The sequence below is a fragment of the Pocillopora damicornis genome, chromosome 3 (assembly GCF_964200805.1).
Source record: "Pocillopora damicornis chromosome 3, jaPocDami1.2, whole genome shotgun sequence".
In the NCBI taxonomy this organism is placed as follows: Eukaryota; Metazoa; Cnidaria; class Anthozoa; order Scleractinia; family Pocilloporidae; genus Pocillopora; species Pocillopora damicornis.
In genome coordinates, this window is record NC_142672.1 from 21,322,935 (window position 1) to 21,346,219 (window position 23,285).

The 23,285-nt window shown below is 36.9% G+C and overlaps 1 protein-coding gene across 4 annotated transcripts in view; it reads left to right on the forward strand.

Moving 5' to 3' along the window:
* The window catches only part of LOC113672774 (uncharacterized), a 35,676-nt gene that overhangs the window by 980 nt on the left and 11,411 nt on the right, over positions 1 to 23,285 (forward strand). Inside the window, exons 1-19 of one of the 4 annotated variants that reach the window (XM_027189121.2) lie at positions 1,196 to 1,452; positions 1,676 to 1,747; positions 1,880 to 1,923; positions 3,214 to 3,240; positions 4,221 to 4,340; positions 10,094 to 10,129; positions 11,128 to 11,246; positions 11,751 to 12,116; positions 12,820 to 12,975; positions 15,776 to 15,966; positions 16,248 to 16,431; positions 17,020 to 17,207; positions 17,707 to 17,896; positions 18,444 to 18,637; positions 19,182 to 19,350; positions 20,205 to 20,475; positions 20,880 to 21,211; positions 22,124 to 22,317; positions 22,836 to 23,010. In XM_027189121.2, the coding sequence (XP_027044922.2) occupies positions 1,384 to 1,452; positions 1,676 to 1,747; positions 1,880 to 1,923; positions 3,214 to 3,240; positions 4,221 to 4,340; positions 10,094 to 10,129; positions 11,128 to 11,246; positions 11,751 to 12,116; positions 12,820 to 12,975; positions 15,776 to 15,966; positions 16,248 to 16,431; positions 17,020 to 17,207; positions 17,707 to 17,896; positions 18,444 to 18,637; positions 19,182 to 19,350; positions 20,205 to 20,475; positions 20,880 to 21,211; positions 22,124 to 22,317; positions 22,836 to 23,010 (3,097 nt within the window). In that variant the 5' untranslated portion in view covers positions 1,196 to 1,383. Of the gene's footprint in view, positions 1 to 1,177; positions 1,453 to 1,675; positions 1,748 to 1,879; positions 1,924 to 3,213; positions 3,241 to 4,220; positions 4,341 to 10,093; positions 10,130 to 11,127; positions 11,247 to 11,750; positions 12,117 to 12,819; positions 12,976 to 15,775; positions 15,967 to 16,247; positions 16,432 to 17,019; positions 17,208 to 17,706; positions 17,897 to 18,443; positions 18,638 to 19,181; positions 19,351 to 20,204; positions 20,476 to 20,879; positions 21,212 to 22,123; positions 22,318 to 22,835; positions 23,011 to 23,285 lie in introns of those variants that run through there. The other 3 variants (XM_027189122.2, XM_089200824.1, XM_027189123.2) reach the window with 3 other exon arrangements.

A 23,285-nucleotide genomic window follows, 5' to 3' on the forward strand; every position in this document is an offset into this window, starting at 1 on the left:
GTGGAAAGCCAATATAGCGTACAATTTCCTTTTGAATTCTCGAAATAGCTCCATCAGAGTACTTTGCAATTTAGAATAAACCTGTCGGCTTGCAGTTAAGCCGATTGTTGTTGATATTTCTTGCAATCTTGTGAACAGTCGTCTTTAAACTTTATTGCTCAAGTTAGAAATTCGATCGAAAATTTACCAAGATCCTTATCCAAAGCAGCGATAATGAATTATAAGTTTTGATACTTCTTTCATGATTTTTTCAGTTCCTTGTGTTTAGGTAGCAATTTGGGGAAATTAAATCATTTTTGGGCTTAGAAAAACATAAGCAAATCGAAATCATGCCGTGAAAATTATTGGCGTTACAGACCTCACCCTAATGAAACATTTGACCTTTTAGCATTTAATAGAAAGTAAGATTTAAAACAGTGATAACAGCAAATGAGTTCTTTTGTCGCCCACGAATAGCCTTAAGTTAATTTGAAAGATCTTTCAGCATTTCATTTGAGTTATCACTAATTTTCTGTAAACGAGTAGATGATAACAGTTCATCCTTTTCATTTAAAAAAGTTAAATCGAGAATTATGCCTGGTTGCAATTTTACAAAAGCGCGTGGAGCTAGATTCTCTTGAAAGGCCAACATGAAGAGTTTTCGAAACCGGCCGCACTTCTGAGTACAAGAAACCAAGATTGCCTGCGTGAATTTCGAAGCAAGAACCTCCTATCTCAGTTGATTCATTTGTCAGTTGATCTTTAATACTTTATGGTGTGATTTTTTTTGTCAATATTCTTTTGTTTATCAGGTATGGTTCTTTATCTAAGATTACTCTGACAATTGATGGATGGCCAATAAATCTTGTTTCTTATGGTTCAAAAAGCTAAAGGAAATGACTTATCGGTTCTTTACTCTGAACGTAATATCGCCAGAAACTCCGTCAATGCCGTGAGGTTGTGAAGTTGTAAGCTATTCGAACAAAAATGAAATCTTCGACATCTTTTTATAGTCTTCTCGGAAAAAAATCTCTTTCGGCGGAATTTAAGATTTAAGATAAATTTATTTCGGAAGAAGAGGAATTCTTTGTTTTGATGCGAACTAAGTCTTCTTCCGGTTCGTGGTCGACGCGGGAAGCATTGCCATGGCAACGGTAGAATTTGACTGACAAGTTTTTTTGAAAACCGGTAAACCCCTGGGAGGGTCAGTAAGGCCCAATGTTTGTCACCGCGTCGCAATATAGTGTGAAGGACATGAAATCTTTTTGAGTTTGTGAGCAGTTTCACCTCTACTTTTTTGTTTCTGTTTGAGAAGTTGTCAAACCGAAAGAAGTATCTTCAAATCGTAAAATTCGCTTTGTCCATTTGTCTAACCTGGTCGAAGTGAACTTGCAGTTTGTGATCATGTCGATTAGAGGACGCGAATACAACGATGATTCTGCTGCGAAACTTCTTCGTTCCGTCCGACAGCAGGTGAGCTTGATTTTCGTAATTTTTGAATGAGTTAGGCGATATATGAATCATCATAAATCTTTGGTAGTGGTTGTCTGTGGATTTACGTGTGCAGTTGCTGTCTTTGTGTAGAATTTGAGGTCCCATTACTTAAGAGTAACTTTCTCGATCGACCATTTTCGTTGAACATATTTAGCGAGTGAGCTTGTAAACACTCTCATGATTTACTTTTCCCTTGTGACAGGAAGCTCACTTTGAAATGCTTTCTCGAGAATTAGAACAAGAGCGCAGAAACGTGGCTCATCAATTGGAAAAGGTAAACTTTGATCTCCATAAAGTTTTGATCGAATACCAGCTTTCCTATCGAACATTTTCGTCTTTCGATAGAAGCTATTCGACGACAGTAAACTTTTAATGGGATTTAACGTCACTTGTTTTTCTATTGCAGTGTAAATATGGCTCCGAAACAGCAAGTGTGAGCTCGATGGGGAGGTAATATTGAACATTTGCTTTGAGCACGGAAACTTACCTGCGAGTAATTTGAATTTATATAAGAACCTTCTCAGCTTGAAATTATTGCTAAGCCATGGGTTTGCTGTTGTACGTTGGTGTAAGGCTATTGTGAGTTGTCTCGAATGCTTACTTTAGATTTTGAAATTCGAATCTACTTTGCCGGTAAACCCCAGCTAAAATCCCCTTGAGATCGGACGGAGGACATCACATTTCACTCGTTAAAACCCATGTCAAGCGAGGGCAGTCAATGGTGACAACTGGTTTAGTAGAGCTTTCACCATTCAGTTTGTTTTTATATTTCAAATATTCCCTTAATTGGTAAAGATTGGTGATTTTTAGAGCATGATTCATAGAGGTTTGCTTTTATATTGAAAGATTTAACAGCTTTAAACCTATAATGTAGGAATTTTCTTAAACTACAGTATCTTATGTACGTAATTCCAGGTATTCTGAAGTCTTTAAACAGAAACATTGATAACCAAATTGTTTGAAGTGTCGAAGTTGGATCATTCTTAAAATTTCCTTATCTGTGTTTTACGAATAATATCTCTTGGATCTCGTCCTGCTGGCAACATTCACTTTCCATTAAACTGCGTGAGGAAGGGAGATCTAAGAGATCGTAACGGGTATAATGATTGCTGATTGATTTGATCTCTTAGAGAACTTAAGCTTTTGAGCCCATTAGGGTTTAAAGAAACGTGGAAAGGGTTTTTTTTTCATTCAAAAACAGTGGTACTGATATTTCTTAATGACTCCTGTGGCCGAAATCGATATTCTAAGATAAATGTGTTTGGATAATTTTCCGTGCAGGTACTGTTTGATTTGCACAAGTGCTATTGTTCTTAGGAGTAAACTATGTCCTAGTTCATCGTCAAATTCTTTGTTGTTTCGTCAAAACTGAAGGACGTTTTCCAGTTTACAATTCATTGTTGTGGTTTTTAGAAAATATTCGTCGCCAAATTAATTTTTTAATTCCTTTTCTGGTTTTTGACGTCAAGTAATAGAGATCTTTGCGGTGTTGCCATTAAATTACATGGAATGTTCCAAAGTGTGAAATATTTTTGGCTGAGGTGTCAAACTGTTGACAGTTTTCTAGAATGTGAATTTCCAGATGTAATTTGTATTTAGCCAAGAAATTGTTTGAAGTTACTGCACAGGATGTACAAGATTCCTGATTCATGATTCCTTTTGGACTGATAGGTTGCCTTGTTTCATTTTCTAAAAGCGGCATTGAAAATGTTTGTGACTAATTAGATTATCTTTTGACAGATACAAGCCTCAGTTTAAAATACAAAGGTTAGGAAACAATTAAAATGTATTAATCTTCCTTTTGCAAGTTTCAATGAACTTAAGGTCATAGTCATAAACTGAAGGCCTTAAATTTTGATGGATAAGGCAGGTTTAGACTCCATTATCTGCTCTATTTTAATAAGCGACAACATTCTTTCTTTGCTGTGAACATTTTTTCAGACCATGGCGCATAAGTAAAGTTAAAGGAAATAAAGTGAACTAAACTTTTTATCAGACTCAAATTTTCCATTTATAATAATTTGACCTCAATAAACATGGCAATTCCTCTGATATTTAAGTATCGAGGTGCTTTTAATCATGCAAATTTTTTAGTTATAATGAGAACTTCCCTGAAATATCCCCTTATTGGGGAGGATTCCTAAGAAATTTCCTTAAACATGTAGTAAGGAAACTCAACTTAGGTAAAACAAAGTGTATTTGGTTTCAGGTTTTTTTTTTTCTTTTTGCGATTTATGTTTGATTATCTTGTAGTTGGTGTGTTTTTCCTTATGAGCTAGAATACCTTGCTTCTTTTTTATATAAAGTAAAGGGATTCCATGTTGCCACAATTGATGTCATCTGTGTTCTACTGCAGAACAGATGAATTACTTGTTAAAGTGATGTAAATGCTACAATCTAGTGTTTTCAGCTAAGGGGCATAGGTGAAAGGTGAATGCCAGTCACAATTCTGTCCAGTGGCTTTGTCTAAAGAATGACAATGAAGAAGCTCTAGAAACAAAATATCTTTTTCATGATCAAATTTTTTCACACTATTAAAGTTTTTTTTTCTTTAAGGAAAATTTTTTGAATAAATCAGCTGATACTCTCTTTGAAGGTTTTTATGCTTGGATACATTTTAACATATGATGAGGATTTAGAAAGGGCTTGAGTTGCCATGTGATAATAATGACTTGTACATGAGAGATAAAATGTAGAAAGAACTGGTGTGATTATTTGGGATGATGATAAGTTTCTTTTGTCAACAGTTCCACCGACGATTCCTTTGTTTGGCGTGGAAATCAGGGGCCAGGAAGTATTGGTGATGAACAGGATCTGTCAGATAATGAGAGTCAGCTAAGTGGATCAGCTCTTGTTGATTCATGCTTGTGAGTTGGAGGAACCAAAATTGAGTATATGTTCTCTGTTTATTTGTACTTGTACATGGTTGAATTTGTAATAAAATATTCAGTTTTTTCTTTCTAGCTTTTTACCTAGTGCTACAGAATAGGGTTTAAACCCAAAAGTACCTGTCAATTGTATAGTGTAATTTTGCGAGGAGGATAGTCTTGGAAAGGACTGTAAGGTTTTACAATCTGAACAGAGGTCATCATGAGAGTTGCAACACTGATGTTAAAGTTATCATGTATTCTGGACCTAAATTGAATGTAATGTCATTCATGTAATTTCAATATTGTTTTGGCACTTTTATTAATTGTAAATTATGGTCTATATATTTTTTTTAAAGTGGGTATCCTTTTCTTTTGTTTGAAGAACATTGAAAAGGATCTGCACTGTGATATTTGTGTATTTAAACGAGTGTACCTTTGCTGTCAATAATTTGTACTCCTTAGATCTAAACATTTAATATTCCACACTATACCTTTCTTATATTCTTAACTTTAAGAATCTGGTGTATAATCAAATGATATCCCCCAGTTGATATCTTTTATTTGATGGTGCTTTAGTGATATAACTCCGAATTAACTCAATCAAATTGTTGGTGCAGTATAAGATTACAGCAAAGGTGGACATGGAGTGAAACACAACTTGACACATTTAATGTAACATAGCTGCAACCACATCTCCTGTTTACTTGCTTGAGGTAGACTGACATGCTCTAAAGTAGATTTGTAAACTTGTTAGAGGGTATGCTATATCAATTCTGCCCCTCTGCTAAGGTTTCTTGCCTTTACCATTGTCCTGTGATAATGTCCGCATGGCTTAGTGCCACATATCCACTGTTGTCCTCCTGGGACAACTCTCTTGTTGGAGCTGTGCACTGGATAAGCTCTTTCTTGGCTAGGCTTCACTTTAGCTGTGTTTCTCCAGCATGACTCTATCATATACCTCAATAAGTGCACTACAACAACCATTACATTGTCAACTGCATCTTAGGATTGACTTCTCCTGAGGGGAGTTCTTGTGTTTGTTTTGGGAGAGCTCTGCTTACCTTCCAGTATTTTACCCTCACAGGAATTGCATATGCTGTCTGCATACTCCTCTACCTTATTGTCTTTTTTGTGATCCCTTCCTTCCCCCATCAAATATAATCATTATGGCTGTACACAAATCTGGCAATTGGAGCAGAATTTCCTTCCAAGAAACAGCTCTGATGGAACACATACCATTGAGTAGACAATGCACTATAATGTTGCAATACTTGCTGAATCAATGGTGATCACTCTTTGGCAAAGGAGTGATATCTGAGAGAACCTCTGTGTGTAACAAATTCACTAATACCACAGGACTCTTCTCAGGTAGTTCAAATGCTGGGGTTTCCCTTTCCTTCATGCATTTCATTTAGCACTCTATCAATTTCAGGAATTAGAAATCTTTCACAAATGATTTCAATCCATCATTTGCATTTTGCACTACCACAAGAAGGTTTGCGCAAGGTGTTAGATTATACTCACCTTCAGTGGCATCTTTGTGTAACAGCTTGTAAAGTTCCTTATGAACTTTCTCCCTTAAATTGAAAAGCAACTATCCCTAGGCTAGTAATTTGGCAAAAAGCTGAACATTGAGGTCAACAAGCAACTAAATTTGCTGGTATTTTGCTTTGAACTTATCATGGTTTGCACTGTTCACTGGGTTCTATTGAACCTGGAACTCCAGGACTCTCAGCTTTACAGCCAGTTTTCTGCCAAGGAATCTTCTCCAGTTCTTTGCTTTACAGTTAATTCTGCTAAGATTATCTCTGCTGAAGTAATATTGGCTTCGAATGTCCTGACATTATAAAATGGACTTTCTGCTCCATACAGCTTTTGCTGTTTCTTTTGTCCTTTCTGCAGTGCATGGACATTCACAATGGATCCGTAGACAATAACATTCTTCACTGGTATCCCTCCAAGTTTATTTGTGATTTACACTCCTTTCACAAGTACTTTAGAGCCCCAGTTAAATGTCTCCCTTGTCCACATCACCAGAATTTATCCTGCAGCTGGTAAATTACTATCCTTGCTCTGCCTCCCTGGCTTCTGCCAAAACATTGTCCTTATTCTTCCTTGTTGCCTTCCCCCCCTTCACCTTTTGACGGCATGTACCATGTCTATCATCTGTTATTTAGGTTTAATGTGGCTTTTGCAGTACAAATTGTTCCATTGTACTGCACTTGGAATAGGTCACTGTAGATCCCCAGTGACATGTCTGCCTTGTCCATGTCACAAGATTTTGTCACTTGACAAAAGAGGAATTGAAAAAGGTGTCCGATAATGGAGATTTGACAGTTTAGGGGAAGCATCAAATGGGTTGATTTGTTGTTTAATTTGTGGCCATCTTTGTAGTTTTCTTGCCATGAACAATACACATAGAAATAATTTGCGACTAGAGCAGAAGTTAGTAGAATATGAACAGTAAGATATTGATAGATTTAACACCAAATTCTCGAAGCTACAATTATACCTAATCTATTGACAACGGAAAGGAGAATTGATATTGAGATCTAGACAGTGAAAGGGATAAATTACTTCCTAACTATATTGTTGACAATATTATTATAAAAAGTGTGTAATTGTTTACAATATTATGTATCTTAATGTAAACTGGAAGTATTTCACTGTCTTTCTTGTTCTAATAGAAGTATTTCACCTTTGAATTTGTGAAACTCCCGTGAATGTGACAAATTCGTAAGGTTTAAGTACAATGTGCCTGATAATTCATATATAAATCCAATACAACAGCTGATACCACAGTGGATAATAAATTATATATTAGTTTTATGTAAATTGAGGGAAAGAAAAACTCATCTCATAATTTCATACAATCCAGTACAAAAACAATAGTTCTAATAATTCTGTATGTAAAGCAAAGATTCTGGCAGGTAAGCTATTGTCATTTAACAAGTTGTTATTATACAGTGTATGTTCATGTAACATAATTGACACAATTCTACAGATACATTTTAAAATGCATTTTACATCTCCCAGTCCTTTGACATTTAATGCATTGAAATGACATTTAAATACAAGGACTACAAAAATATTGTTACATGCTGAGAATTGAAAGGCTGATTTTTTTCCTTTCCCTGGCTTATAATTGTTTAAAAGATTAATTTTCATGAAAAAAGTTTGTGTGCAAGGCCAAACTGTGTCTCTGTGAGAGGTATAAGATTTCTCCTTGGGTATAATTCATTAATTATTAAGATATTGATAAGCTAGTAGAAAAAAAACAGTTTGCAGAATGTTTGATCAGTTGCTGAAATCCCTTGTTCTTCAACAAAGTAAAGGTACAAAGCTTTTGATAATATTTAGAGAAACCTCACCCCTATAGTTGTAAGTTGTAACTCAAAGCTGTTCAGAATCAAAACAGTTTTCCTAAACCTTTTTCGTGGTTCATATACTGTTTCCTTGTTGTCCTATGTCTGATTTTTACAATATTATTTATTTTCTTAGCTATCTGTAGAAGTTTTACTGTTTTGTTGAAAGATGTCATCTTGTTAAAAGCTCTTGAGTGTTCTCACAAGTATGCTACCATGCTGTATATAGAGTATGTCACACAGTAGTTTTAAGGAACTTTTTTTGTAATGCATTGGTACAATTTGATTTTTTTTTTATGTGCAAGTTCAATTAGCATCTTTTTGTAAAACTTATCCAAGTAGTTATCTTGTTTAAATATGCAACTAACTGAGAGAATAATTATGATTTAACTACGAAATTTATACTAGTTACCAACCATAGTTTTTTCAGCATTGTTAATGTCTGCAAAGTATTTTATCACCTAAAAATTATCTTAAAATGATACTTTATGTGTAGGAGATTTTTGCAAGGTCTTGTTAGTAATAATTATCTTTGCATTGAACATGTTAATGCACAGATGGATTGATATATTGCCCTGAGCAGTAGCTAGCTAGAACATAAAATTAGTTTGAGTGCAAATTAGGCTGAATTATTTCATTTGGGCTTTCTTTGTTACTGACTAATTGGAACATTGTCTGAAATAAGAACAAAGGGGACTTTGGCTGATCTTTAACAAAGGTTAATCATTAAGAAAAACAGATCAAAGATGTGGTACTGTATGTTAAAAAAAAAAAAACCAAAAAAACAAGATCACATGCTCATCGTTTTTTGTATGCATGAAAAATTTTAAATCATCAATTTAAATGTGAAATTGTGCCTTACATTTACCTTATACTTTGCATGCGTTAATAACACATGACATTTATACAGGATCACATCAGGATGAGGTAAATGACACAAAAAGTATAGAAAACTACAGGACATGTTAATGGGAATGAATTAGCAGAATTAGGATTGTTTTTTTTACCTGTTAAATTCATCAGTGGGAAAATGTGAGACCATTTACGATGGCAGTTGTTTCTTTAGCTTGTAACTTTATTCCTTACAGAATATGCAACTATTTTTTAGCATCTTGAGGTGAAATTAAACAAAATCGCAGCAATGTGTACAAGCTATTTGTAACAAGTGCAGTTAACACACAAGCACCTTGGCCTTTTGATTATTTAAAAGTTAGCTTTCTGTTTTCCATTAGGGTTTTTTTTTTTTTCGATAATTCAAATCCGTGAAAGTTTTGAGCAATCTTATTGTATTTTTTGTTGGGGTTCATGTAGTCACTAGGACTCATTTTTCTTATCTTATACTTTATAGTTGTGTGAGAAAAATTCAGTTCTGTAATAGAGGTCATTTATGACCTGTAAGATGGGCTATGAATTTGTTTACCTGCACAATCCCAGGTTATACAGCCTGAGCTGGAAGTCATCATTAATTTATGAATAAACTTACATTAAGTAGCTGCCATCAATCTTCTCCAAAATACATTCCTTTGTCACAATTTCATTCCTAGTAATTTCCACCAGTACATGGATGTACAGTGTATAGGTCTGAGTGAACACTGTTGACACTCTGGTTTTACCTTGAACAAATTATCACCATGTTTTCCAGCAAAAATGCTAATCATCCACATGGCATTGTAAATTTTTTATAATCTTTTTGTTTGGAATTCATGGAAAAAGGGAGAAGTCCATGGTAACTAGTTTTATGTGGCCTAATTGAGGTTTTGTGGTTTATTCAACAAGAGTGCCATGATTAACATCACAGTGAAAAAGAGAGTGTATTTAATTCACAAGATTAATATTTGTAAAAAAAATTTAGCACAGAGTTTGAGGGCATTTTGGCTTAGCACATGAATTGAACAGCTTCCAAACTTTCGGTGAAATGTTTATTTTAAATTCATTTGTTTTTTTCCCTCTTAACTTTGTTCTATCCTGTCATGGTTTACCACTACTTTTAACTTTTGTGATGTAAAACAAAGTTTATTCTACAAAAATTGAGATCTGTTCATTTTCAAGTAATGTCAAATGGCATTTGATATTTTAAGGTTTGTAGAATGCCTTATAGAAAGTATATAATGCAATTATAGGCTTTGAACATTTTTTTGTTGATGTTTCAGTTTAGTTACATTTCATCAAGGGTGTTAAATAGAATGAAGCATCCCCTATTTTTAAATACGTTTATCAGCTAGTATGTTGAATAAAATGTCATGAATCTGTCGTATTTCTGTTTGTTGGAAATTTTGTTTAGTATTATGCTGCAATTGTGTATGAAGTTTAAAAATGTGTTATCTTTTAAAGTATAAAGTACTTTTTTAGATATGTTTGGTTTGATTTGGTTTTTTCTATTTGCAGGAAAGTTCTCCAGGAAAGAGGTCTTTCTGACTCAAGGTGCGACAGTTTGTCTGTGTAATAAAAAAATTTCAATGTACATTTACTGAGTAATATATAGATTTAGCCAAGCCTAAAAGGGGAGCATGCATTTTATTTTCCCGTGCGTCTTAAGGGCACAACACCTTGCCCTGGCCAGGACTAGAAGCCAGGTTGTCTGACTCGGAGCCCTAGTACTTAAAGGAAACATTAATTTCATAGCCAGGGATTTATTATATAACATGATTTTAATTGTAAAGCCTTGATAGGGAAGTTGATGGGTGAAAAATTATTGCTGCTAACCAGAAAAGTTAGACAGTGTTATGAACGTTTGTTATGGAGTTGCATGACTTCCATGTGGCAAGTCACATGTATATGATAGATTTTCCTTTCACAGTATTTGTGTCTTTTTCCTGCCCTTAAACTTAAACCCTTAATTGTTAATGGGTGAAAAATGTTGGATGTTTGTCTGTAAAGTAGGTATTTTTGTGTTGATGAGAAATTGTGTAATTCACTTTAAAATGAAGTGGTAAAAACCATATGGACTAAATTTGCCATTAGTAAAACGTTTTCATCAAAAGTGAGACCAAACTAAGATATTTAATATGAGACAAGCCTTTGTCTAATTTACTTCCAATGAGTGAAGTCAGTTCACAGTGTTTAATGGAATTCTCCTCAGGTTTCGTAGATTTTCTTCTCAGTGGGTGACAATATTTTGGCAATTTGTTTTTTTGACATTCCAACAAAAACACAGTATCATTGTCGTAGATGTGAAATATAAGCAAATGAACTGACACTTCTGATTAGTAGTTTGTAAAAAGGTGAACATAATTCTGTGTTCTTTTACATGCTGCTTACCCCAGCTGATTTTGTAGGATTTCCATCACATAGAAGATAAATAAATGATTTTTAGTATCATGTGGTGTTGTAAACCCTATGCTAATCAGTGACTGGTGTTAGTACAATCAGTTTTTAATAATTAAAATGTAGACCTCTTTTCAATGCTTATTTTGGCACAGGGATGACCAAAACCCTCTCTATGACAAAAGCATGGATCATGGAAACTCTGCCACAGTATCAGGACCACATTCTAATGCTCTCATGAACAAGGACTGGGAAAAAGATCTCATGGAGGCTGGTAATTACTTATATTAATAATTTTGCCATTGGAAAAAAATATACCTAACCTTTAACTCCCATGAGTGATCAACATAGAATTTCTCCTTACAATATCAAGCAGACAAGTGATGAGAGTAAAGACAAATATCAGTCAGGGGATAATAAGTTGATCCAGTACAAAATTCTCAGAACTAACATTATTAGAATTGTATGACAGGAAGTAAAGAGAATTACTTATGAGTTCTTGGGAGTTGAAGGGTCAAGGGTGTAAATGCATTGTGTGTGATATTTCAGTAATTCCTTATTTCAATCATAAATTTTCATGTGGTCTCATTTATTTTATTAGTTAACAATAAGACAGTGAGCTTGAGATTTCTACTTCATGATAACTGATAAGGGCAAAGTGTAGCTTACTAGATTGCGCCATTTATGATAGAACATGAGCAGATTTCTACTAATTTACAGTACACAAAAACATCGATGGCATCTCTTAAAAGCGCTAATATGTCTTCTACTTTTTCAGACCTCACCCCAGGACAAACAGTGAAAAAGGTTGTCACCAGGACAGAAATGCGGACAGTACGAACACTGGATGGAAAAGTAGTTGAAGATACATATGATCCAGGCAGCACACAAACCACTGTAGAGCGATACACATTCGATAACAGAGCTGTCAATGGAAGCGCGCCTAGAACAATAACAAAACAGTATGTGCCTGGAGATGAGTACCGATCAGGCAGGCGGGGCCCTGGATCTCACTCTTCTGTGGAGGACTATCGGACACCCTATAGTCCAGGAAGCCAGAGTGGCTATGCTTCAGGGGAGGGAAGACGGACGCCTACGCCTAGTAACCCAGGAAGTGTGTCGGATGGTTACCAGACACCAACAGGTAAGAAATTGTAAGACAATTAAGACTCATCTTGATGCAAATGTGTCACATTTAATGTGATTGTCACTTGAAACACACACTAGGTGGTACGTACTACAGTGTGCTGCAGTGTGAGACAGACAATCACCCGCAAAACCTGACTGCTCAGTTCTTAAGTGAAATGATGTTTCATTAGGGTGCAGTTGTCTGTATAAGTGTTAACATAACATACTGCACTATTCACCGGGGAGAGATTATCCAGTGGATAGTGTTATCCACTCTTTGATTAACCAAGCCAAGGAGTTTAACAGTTCTTAATAGCTTGTTCCATCTGTTGTGTAATGTAACAGCTGCTTTTTTATGAGGCTGTAATTAGGGGGGACTAAGAGCATTCAGTCATTGCTTTGATTAGAAAATCAGTCAGTTGTTATCTGGGAGGGGGGTAGCCTGGGTGAGGTGTCCCTCTGAGACCAGCTACCAAGCCTACAAAAAATTACTGTTGAGAATTCAAAGTTCCCTTTATCTAACTTTCAAAAAACACTCAATAACCAAACTTATTAAGCCGAACAATAAGATGGCCAACCATATTTAATAGTCAATTGCTTAAGTGCAGTTTGTTCAGCTTGTAAATCATTAATCTTTTTGAACTCCATATTCTCATAGTACATACATGTGCAGTGTTGTCATTGAAACCAAATAGTAGTAAAATCTTGTTTTCCTCAAGGTTCACGAAATTCTTCTCAGTCCAGTTCAGTGGGACCTAAAGCTTATGGCATGACAAGTCAATCATTACCTCGCAGCACATCTTCAACCCCCCGAGGGACTCCATCCTCATCAACAACCATGCCACGATCATCAAGTGCCTCAGGAAGACAAAGCAGTATGTATATGAAATCACTTTTATTAGTGTATTTAATCCTTTAAACCCTGAGAATGATTAGCATCTAACTTCTCCTCACAGCAATACTGCTGAATAATTCATTACGATCACAAGAATATGGATTTTCAACATTTGAAGCTTTGATTGTTAAACAAATTCTCCTTGTGAATACCAAAGGAAATTTATAAAGTAGAGTACGGAGAAAGTGGATACTGATGTTAGGGACTTTACACCCTTTACACCCTTTACACCCTTACATCAGTATGCATATTCTCCATACTGTTCTTTATACATTTCCTAAGATGCTGACAAGGAGAATTTGTTTACCGATCAAGAGCTTCTTTGGTTGCTGATCATTTCCTTTATTCTCATGACCTTAATGTGTGATTCAGGGGTGATATTTTAGGGAGAAATTAGATGCTAGTCAGGATAAGAGATAAGGGATAAGGTATCTCCCAAGTGTACTGTGTGATTCTACTCTTCTTGAGTTGTTCTATCAAAATGTCTTCTTATTGTTTCCATTTGGAAAAGGAGAATATTGTACAAAGATGGATTTTTATAGATATAATTGAAGTATTTTTTTAAGTTAATTTTTTCCCAAGAAAGTACATGTATATGTTTTTCAAACTTGCAGAAAATGTTCAGAAGTTAAATTTCAAAATCCATTACTCATAGGCTTACTGATTGTTGACAAGCTCACATAAATGTAGCCCAATGTGGGTCTGAAGTAGGCACACAGTATTTTTTCTTTTGTGTGCCAAGATTCAGTTCTACAGCATTACTGAATTCTGTAGCAAAATAATTGTGCAGCAGAAATGAACACTATTCAAGACTTTTTTGCCGCTGACAAGATGCTAATATGTTCATAATTCTAAGAGAGCAAAGTAATTAATTCATCTTTCACTGTGTCTGTCATGTGTTTCAAAACAACTATCCATTTCTCTCTCCTCAGATAGGGTTTTTAATTAAGTTAAAAGGCAATTGGGAACATTAGCATAAAAACCTAAGGCTTCTTGTAGATAGTGTGTTAGATAAGATGATGAATTAAGTGCCTGAGAGGTTGGATATCATTGACCTCTATTGCCTCTATTGTGTTTTTTTTAGAGCAGGTGTGTTTTTTGAATTAAAGGTGTTTATTTTTTGATCTTGTCTGTGGCTTTTTTTGAATAATTGATTGCAGTAGAAATTTATGTTGGAATTTGAATTTAAACTAAGATGGATTTGTGGAATGCCCAGTCTCTCTTTATGAGGTTTTTTCCTTTGATTTCGCCTGATGATAAACCAAAAGGTATTTCTGTATCAATTCTTTTGTTTTTAAAAAAGTGAAGTCAAGACCAATGTGAGTTAGGTTTTTACTTAACAGTGAAAATTGTCACCAATGTGTGACAGTAATTTTGAGCATGCTGATTGATTTGTATCATTGTTTTTTTTGTGATGTAGCTTCTCTTTTGAAAAATTCACAATTTTGAGAATGTTTTTCACTCGGTAAAGTACTTTACATTCAGTTATGAACTAGATGTGGTTTTACACTCTCATGTTTGGTTTGGTTTTCTGTTTCAAAGTACGTATACTTTTGTGAAAATTAATTCATGGAATTCACCGCTGTCTTCAAACTGAATTCTGAATTTAATTTTCTTTTCCTTTTATGTATGTGTGATTTTTGTTTTCTCAGCATGCATTTGGAATATTTTAAACTAGCATGAAACAGAATATTTTTTACTATAGGAAGAAACTCGTTTTTTTTTTGATAGTATTTTATATAGTAACTGCATGAAGTTATTTTTGGCACTATTTAAATTTGATGTGTTTTTTAGTTACAGTATATGCTTGAAAATGTGCCATAAGCGTTAATGGATTTTTTTGCTAATTGGATTATAGGGGTAGGTTAGCAGGTGAAAAATGAAGTTCTTTGTTTAGAGAAATGTGTATTCAAACTTCAGCTATTTATCTTTCTGTTGATGCATACAGGGTTTATGAATTAGAAAGAGTCAATTGTCAAGATTACCATAAAGGATCAGCAAGTATTCCAATACACAGTTATTAGGGCTAGTATAGAGTGTTGAGTTCTTGAAGTAGCTAATGGAAATTGCAAATACATTTTCAAGTTCTGGAAAGAGGATGGAGTCTTAAGATGACAGAAGAAATTGAAAAAAATTATAATTTTTTTGATTTGATGCTGCAAAGAAGTTTCTAATTGATGGTTAAGGTCTTAATGAGGTAGCTGAATTTACCAACTAACCTTTCTGCATCCAGAAGCGACAGAAGGGCATTTATCTTTTCAGTATCAACGTAATTTTCAAGCAGAAAGCTGAGAAGAAAGATGAATATCAACCAAAGAGCCCCCTTCAACTTTGAGACAAATTTGTTATTTTTCTTGGGCCATGCCATTTTACCAGTAACTTTGAGTCTAAATCATGGAAAGAAATGATTTGTAAAATATGTTTTATTTTTGCCACAAAAAATGTGTACAGGCCTGGGGTCTGCCTGCAGCTATAAAATGAATTTACAGTAAGGCTCATAAAGAATTGCAGCCACTTCCAATTCACTCTCAAGGTAATCAATAAATGTGTATCAATACACATGGAATTACAAACTGGTTTTCAGCTGTCTATGTCTGCTTATAAATCCATATAAGCCATCTTGCTGCCATTTATTAACTTTTAATTACAAGTTTTATTTAGCCTCTTCTATAGTCACAAACATTCTTTGGCAGAAGTATGTGTAACAGGCTATTGCAACCTCTTGATCACTAACAATTGATGCTTGTTTACTAATTAAAAATTCCTTTGCTTTTTACTAGCCACTTATAACCTTAGTATCAAAGTGGGTGATGTCAAGGGATCAGGGACAGATGGCAATGTTTACATCCAGTTGTTTGGTGAGCGTGGGAATACAGCAAAGATCCAGCTGCGACAGGCAGGAGATACAAGAAACAAGTTTGAGAAAGGAAGGACATACAAGTTTACAGTGGACACTGTTGATATTGGAAAGGTAATGAGTCTCCCATGTTTCCCCAGGGTTTTGGCGCTAGAGGTGAGGATGTGAGATCTTGCCAGATGATTGTGCTAAGGCTGGAAACTTAACTCTAATAGTGTCTCTCTTCACACATTAGTTTAAATGATTAGTGGAAAACTGTCAGGGAAGCCTGATAAAACACTGGGAGGCAAACTCAGCATGACAAAGTAGTCACCAAAAATTTTTTCTAGCCAGCACAGTGAGCAAAAAAGTTGCTGGTGGGAAAGCTGACACTGTGTTTATGATTAAACTGGCAGGTTGACAGAATTAAGCTAAGCCATGATCACACTGGATATGGATCAGGATTCTTTGTGGAGGAGGTTGAAGTAGAGGTTCCTGCCCGACAGGATAGAGTGAAGTTTCCTTGTCGCTGCTGGTTGGCTCAGGATGTTGATGATGGGAAAATTGAGAGGGAGATGTTTGCAGTTACTCCTCTGCCTAGTAAGTGAGACAATTGAAACGTTTTCACCTGACTTTTGTTGGTTTTGCACGGCTCTTATGCAAAAAAATTTCAAGTTTAATGGCATTTTAAGATTTGTTTTGTCCCCACATGGGCATTTGTAGTTGTAAGTGTTATTTTTGAGACAGGCAGCTAATCTGACTCATTCTTTTTGACAGAAAAGAATTGCAGGAAGAGGCACAGTGCCCACACTCCCTCTCCCACCCCTCCCTCTTCTAAAATGTCTCAACTAAGCTAAAATTCATTGTTTGAAGCTAAAACTACCTTTAGAAATATTAGTTCAGGCCTTTTTTATGGTATATTTATTTCCTTTGTAGACAGTTTTCTTAACCCTTTAACTCCTAAGATCTGATTGTAAATTCTCCTCTCTGGCTGCCACACATTTCCTTGTACATTAGCTATGAGAATTTGGTGTTCCATCAAGACTACAAATTCAACCTGATAAGTGTATGGATGCTGTAGGGAGAAGTTACTTTGTTATCACTTGTGGAAGTTTTTAAGGTTGCCATACATGTATTTCATGATGTTATTCAATGTGTGCTCATATTTTGGGTAACTGAATGTTTTAGACACGTCGTACACAATGTCAGTCAAACTTGGTGACGTTCTTAGCCCCGACACCAACCTTTATGTCCAATTGTTTGGTGAGAAGGGGGAAACAAGCAAGATAATGCTGCGGCCTGTTGGTTCATCTCTCAACAAATTCGAAAAAGGCAGAATGTATAAGTTTACTGTGGAGACCGTAAATATTGGAAAGGTGGGTTGTTTTAGTGACGTGTTGGGAATGTCAGTCATAAAGGCTCGTTTGCCGATTGTGTAAACTGTGTCATTGAATTCAGGGTTCCAGATAAACCTGGAAAAATCCTGGGGAAATTAAGATTTTTCCTCAAGGGCCTTGGGAACGTAAGAAATTATCTCTTCTCGCTATAATCTTCACAAACTGCCAAAATTTCAAAAAATAATTCTCATATTGACATTTATGAAATAACTGTTAAACTTCGAGCGCCCTGATTCGTAAAAAACCTGGGAGCCTAACCCTTCCACTCCTTAAATTTTATTGTCAATTCTCCCCTGTTGAAGCCACGCATTTTCTTGTAAATGAGTTACGAGAATTTGGTGTTAGATCAGGATAAAAATCTCCACCTGATGAGTTTAAGTGTTCTCATTACATGTTTACTGGAAAATCTGTGAACATCATAAGGAGAAGTTGCATTGAATCACTCTTGGGAGTTAAATATAATTCTATCATCTTTCAGATCGAGAAGCTGCGTATTGGTCATGACAGCAAAGGAGAAGGGAAGGGTATATTTGTGGAGGAGGTGGAAGTAGCGCCTGCAGAAGCTGACCGGGCCCTCTTCCCTTGTTACTGCTGGCTGTCAGAGGGGAAAGGAGACAGGAATTTAGAAAGAGATATACTTCCTGGTCAGCCCAGACCTCCACGGCCGAGTAAGTTATGCTAAGATAAACATCCTTTTATGAGCAGAGGAGCAATCCTTGCGAGGTTGTCAGCACGATCAGAAGATGCAGTAACTGTTTTTCATGAGGGCGAAATGTGCTCTGATTAAACTCTTGTGAATGGGCATTTCTTGTGGGCAATTTCCATGTCGCAGTTCAAGGGATCGTTTTGCGAACGTTCTGATAAATCTAGGAGCAGGATGTTATAACATAAAATCCACATCTATTACCCTATTCACATCAGCAAAATACGTTTTGTTAAACTGGTTTCTTCTGAATGAAAATCATAAACAGAGAACTGAAAAACTTAATTTTCCATAGGATTCAAGTACTTGCTAACTTGCATTTTCAATGTGCTACATTTTAAGTCAAAAGATATAAGCCTAAGTTGTTTCTACGTAGAAAAAAAATAAACTGTGTTTGACAAAACAACTTTAATACATGTTTAAGCTTTGGTGTGAATGGGATTTTTAAGAAATCGAGATGAAGGCCGTAGCTTATGCATCAGTTCACTTAATCTGTGATGATCTTTCTATAGATACGTCGTATCACTTAGCAGTAAAAACAGGGGAGATGGCGATGGCTGGTACGGATGCCAACGTGTATTTCCAACTAATTGGTGATGAAGGGGAAACAGAGAAGATTCAGCTGCGCCAAGGAGGAAAAGCAGAAAAACGATTTGAGAAAGGACGAGTAGACAAGTTCATAGTGGAGACTGTGGATGTGGGAAAGGTGCAGTTCATATTTAGTCCTTCATGCTTTAACTCCTTTAAGCGATCTTTAAGTGATTTCTCCCTATAGTCTCAATACACTTTCAAGCAGACAGGTTAGGAGAAGACAGGCAATTTTAAAGCACGGGTTTATTGGTTGATTGAACATCCAATTTCTTTGAATTGGAATAAAAAGAAATGTACACAAGAGTCGAGAATATTGTTAAGATTTTCGGAGTAAAAGGATAAACCTCTTCTCATATTTGTTGGCTTGTTCTGAGAATGTGATGTTCTATCCAAAACATATCGAATCGTGGATGGTTTTTCTTAATTCTCCCCAACGTTGTTTATTTTCCTTGCTGTTTATGCCATTTTAATCTGAAACAAAGGATAATAATTTGAACCGCGGGAAGGCCAATTGAAGAAGATCTTTAAAACAAGCAAAAATCAGCTCATAAACGTCACAGAAGACAGTAGCAAATAGAGACCCCCTTACTTTATGAGGAGCTGAAAGGAAATAGCGCGTCTAGTACTGATGCCTTTCATGTTGTTTGTGTTTATAACAGGTTCAAAAGCTGCGTATAGGACATGACAACAATGGCACTGCTCCTGGCTGGTTTCTGGAAGAGGTTGCCGTGGATGTCCCAGCCCATACTGAGCATTTCATCTTCCCATGTCATCGATGGCTCGCTAAGAACGAAGATGATGGCAAAATAGAGAGAGATTTAGTTCCAGGTCGTGTAACATTTCTATCGGTCTCAGTTTTGTAGTTGTTTCACCGTAGGTACACGGCGTGCCTCCCTTTTCAGAGTTCACCAGAAGCTGGCTTATTTTCTTTGCCGTTTTCTTTGACTCACGCGCGGATTAGCGAGTGAGGGAGTGGTCTTCAACAATAATAACAAAACTACGCTTTACGAAAGGCGTGATTTTATTGCATGGAATTTTTTTTTTTAATTCTAAAATGTAACTCATCAGCCAGCGATCAAAATATTGGGAATATCATGTAAATTTGTCGCCAACCTTTCTTCACGGGCATGCAAGAACCATTAAAATTCCCACCCTTCTTCACATCCAGCAAGTGACTTCATAGCTCAGATGGTTTTCTCGTTCGACCGTTATTTGAAAGACATGGGTTCGAGTTTACTTGTGAGGATCCATGCGTCACGCATGTTAGATTTGACTGACAAACAACACCTTACTTTATTACTTTACTACTTTATATTGCGCAAACGCATCACATATTTAGGTTCCTCACCTAGCATTATATAGGAAGTTTGTCACCATGGACGTAGTTAAACAGCCAAGCCTGCCACGAGTCTCCTATAGCTCAGTGATAAAGCATCCGAAGGATTAATTAGAAGGTCGTAGGTTCGGCCCCTATTGGGGGCACTGGGAATCTTTTTTCCGATTGCACTTGTGTCATGCACTGAATAGCTTAGTCTTATAACGCCTTACTCGACTATAAAGATGACTTCCTCTTGGGTTGCCGAAATGTCAGTCATTACTGACAAGAATATTCCTTCTCAGAACCACCGTCACTCGGCCGATCAGACGTCTTGATCAAATGTTCAATTCTCTTACCTCTGTAGGAGTTTCTATTCCATCTGGCACAGCCTCGCCCAGCAAGACAACCATCACTACAACCATTGAAAGAACCACAACAAGTGAGAATTACAAACTACCTCCCCCTGTGGCCAAGAAACCGCTCATGGACGACCCACGGTACGGTTCACCTACAAAGAAGGTTATCACGGATGAACTCAGATACACTACAGTACCACCCCCACAGAAAACAGTCATGGAGGAGGTGCGTTATTCCACCACCCCTACAAAAAGGACAGTGATCGAAGAGGAGTACAGGTGAGAGAAAGAATCTAGCGTAACCAGCCCATTCTTAATTTTTGGATTCGAAGGTCAGTGCAGTGTTTCACTGAATGTTGGAAGTAAACTGAGATTGCGTTGGGTTTGCTCTATACCTCGCTCAGTGATTGTGCTAGAAATTCTCGCCATCAAATGGCGACTTAATCGTTCGCTTTTGTACGCGCTTGTGTTATTATTCATTCTGGGTAATATTTACCTTGTTTCATTTTGGCCTTTGGTCTGATTTTACCCCTCTGGATAGAAATACGCCTTAGTTGGTAGAACCAGTGCAAATGCTGTCGAAGGCTTGTCTTTTTCGGGCCTTTTTCCATGTACTGAATTAAAACAGTGTCTACTATGTACTCTTTGCCGCTGATTTTTTTTGTTTGTCATTTTTATTTCAGGTACACTACTCCTAGAAAGGAAACGGCCCCTCTACCTCCCCAGAGAAAAATTATCGAAGAAAGAATGGTTACTAGAGAGATGACAACACCGCCCGTGCAAGGAGCCCCACCTACCGGGCCGCGGGAACAAAAACAGCGCATTACACATGAGGAGCTGACTGTCGAAGAGATGCGTAAACAGGGGGGAGCCCCTGTGCCCTACTCCACCCCTCCCTCCATGAATGAATATCGTTATGAGGAAGAAATGTTGCCTCCTCCGGATGAGTATCATTTCGAAGAAAAGAGAACAGAGATGGTGCCTGTCCCCCCGGACTCGATGGATAGCAGGAAAAGTGAGTAAATGATAATCAAAACGTGCTGAGTGTGGCTTCTTTGGTTCACGGAGTAGGATTTCCTCTGCCATATGATCTTAAACACGGAGGCGCGCTCCGCCCCTTGGTTTTAGCTTAAAGGCAAATTAGGCCGCGGTAATATTACGCGATGGCGTAGCGAATCATTTCGAATTTCAAATTTACCGCCATTAGTGAAGACGGTTTCTATTGGCAAAAGAAGATACAAATCTCAACAAATTCTTCCATTGTGATGGAAAGGAAGAAACTTATGAGAGCTTTTGAGAAATCCGCCTGCTCTTCACTTGCTTAGGATCGGCTGCAGCTCAAGCTGTTTTGGAGTTCTGTATGCCACAACGTTATTGACAAATCATCCAGAGGTACCCGTGGCACCTTTGCTTTTTTAGGGCGCCTTCGTGTTCAAGTGTTGTAAAAAGTGGCGACAGCAGAGAGATAGAGAGCCACAGTTAAGCGAACGGCAAACGACAAGAATTGGATTTTATCCTCTACTTTTCGGCCGTTTGTATAGTAACGTTGCGTTGTTTTGAGTTGAAAACACTTTTTTGGATCTCTTCAGTGGAAAGTAGAAAAATGGGTGAAAGCACAGTTGATCGGTGATTATATTTTAAAGTCTTCAAGTTTTTGAACAATGTGTGTCAACGGACAAAACTTAAGTTTTGGATCTAATTGGTTCTTAGATCGCGCCTTTTTCTCGAATTACAGGCAAACTAAGCCAAGCGCGGGAACACGCACGTGGGCCAGTCATGATAAGTTTAGAGTTTGCGTTTGATTGGCTGAGTAGGGGGCTTGAAGTGTTCGACCGACCACAACGCCCAAAAAGTATTTGCAAGAATTGCGGGTTCTTTCTGACTGAAAAGTACCCAAACCATAAAGTTTTGTTGTGTTTTGTTGCAGTCGTCGCCTACCAGCTTTGTCTTAAAATGGGTGAGGTTCTTGGAGATGGAACAGAAGGAAATGTATTTATCCAACTGTTTGGCGACAAAGGCATGACAGAACAGATACAGCTGCGTCAAGCTGGGAACTCCAAAATAAGCTTTGAGAAGGGAAGAACGTACAAATTCACCGTCGAGACAATCGACATTGGAAAAGTAAGATTTGTTCGGAATGTTTCCTCTTAAATTTTTCCATGACATTCCTCTGTCAGTTGTGTGCAATGTGCTGAATGGCAACACCTATCTGTCTGCTTTTTGTACCTTAGTCCTTCTCCTAGTGTTTTGCACATTGCTGTCACACAGAGTCTCACTCCCAACAGGGGAAGAGAGGGGCCCTTTTAATACAAGAGTCAAGTGGTAGCGGGCATTCATGGCTCTCAGTACTGTCTGCCATACATTTTTTATTGTGTTAGTTCTGAGAGTTAAGTGTTAGGTGTGTCTTTATAATCCCATCTTTGATTTTTTTCTTTATTCTCGTCTCCTGTGTCTTTGTCATTATATTGAAATTGTAAGGAAAAACTACCTCTTATTTCATATTTCCCCCTTCTGCCGCTGGAGAGATTTATTTGCTGTTAATCCTGAGATGAATCTCCTTGGATGCGCTTAGCGAATACCCAACTTGGAAATTCTTTTATCTTGCCGTTATCTTAACGTGCATTCTCTCTCTGTTGTAGATTGAAAAAATCAGCGTGAGCCACGACAGCCAAATGCCCACTGCTGGTTGGTACTTGGAAGAGGTTACAGTTGATGTGCCATCACGTGGGGACCACACCGTGTTCCCTTCGCACTGTTGGTTAGCTCCAAGTCAAGGAGATGGAAAAATTGTCAGAGATTTTGCATCGAGGCCTTGTAAGTATGACTAAATTGATTAAGAAATGTTTTTAACATTTGTCAGCAACATGGGACATGTGTAAAAGCTGAGTCAAAAGTAAGGAATCAGACGTCAGAGCTTCGGATTTCGCGGTTTGATTCTTTTCCAACTGAGTGAAAGAGAACTTTCTGGCGAGCTAAACCATCCATTATGTTCCTATATGACAAGCATCTTACGCAATTCTAGGATCAGTTACTTCAAATGCGTCCTATACAGAGATACACTGTATAGTAAGTTAGAGTTAGGAAGATGA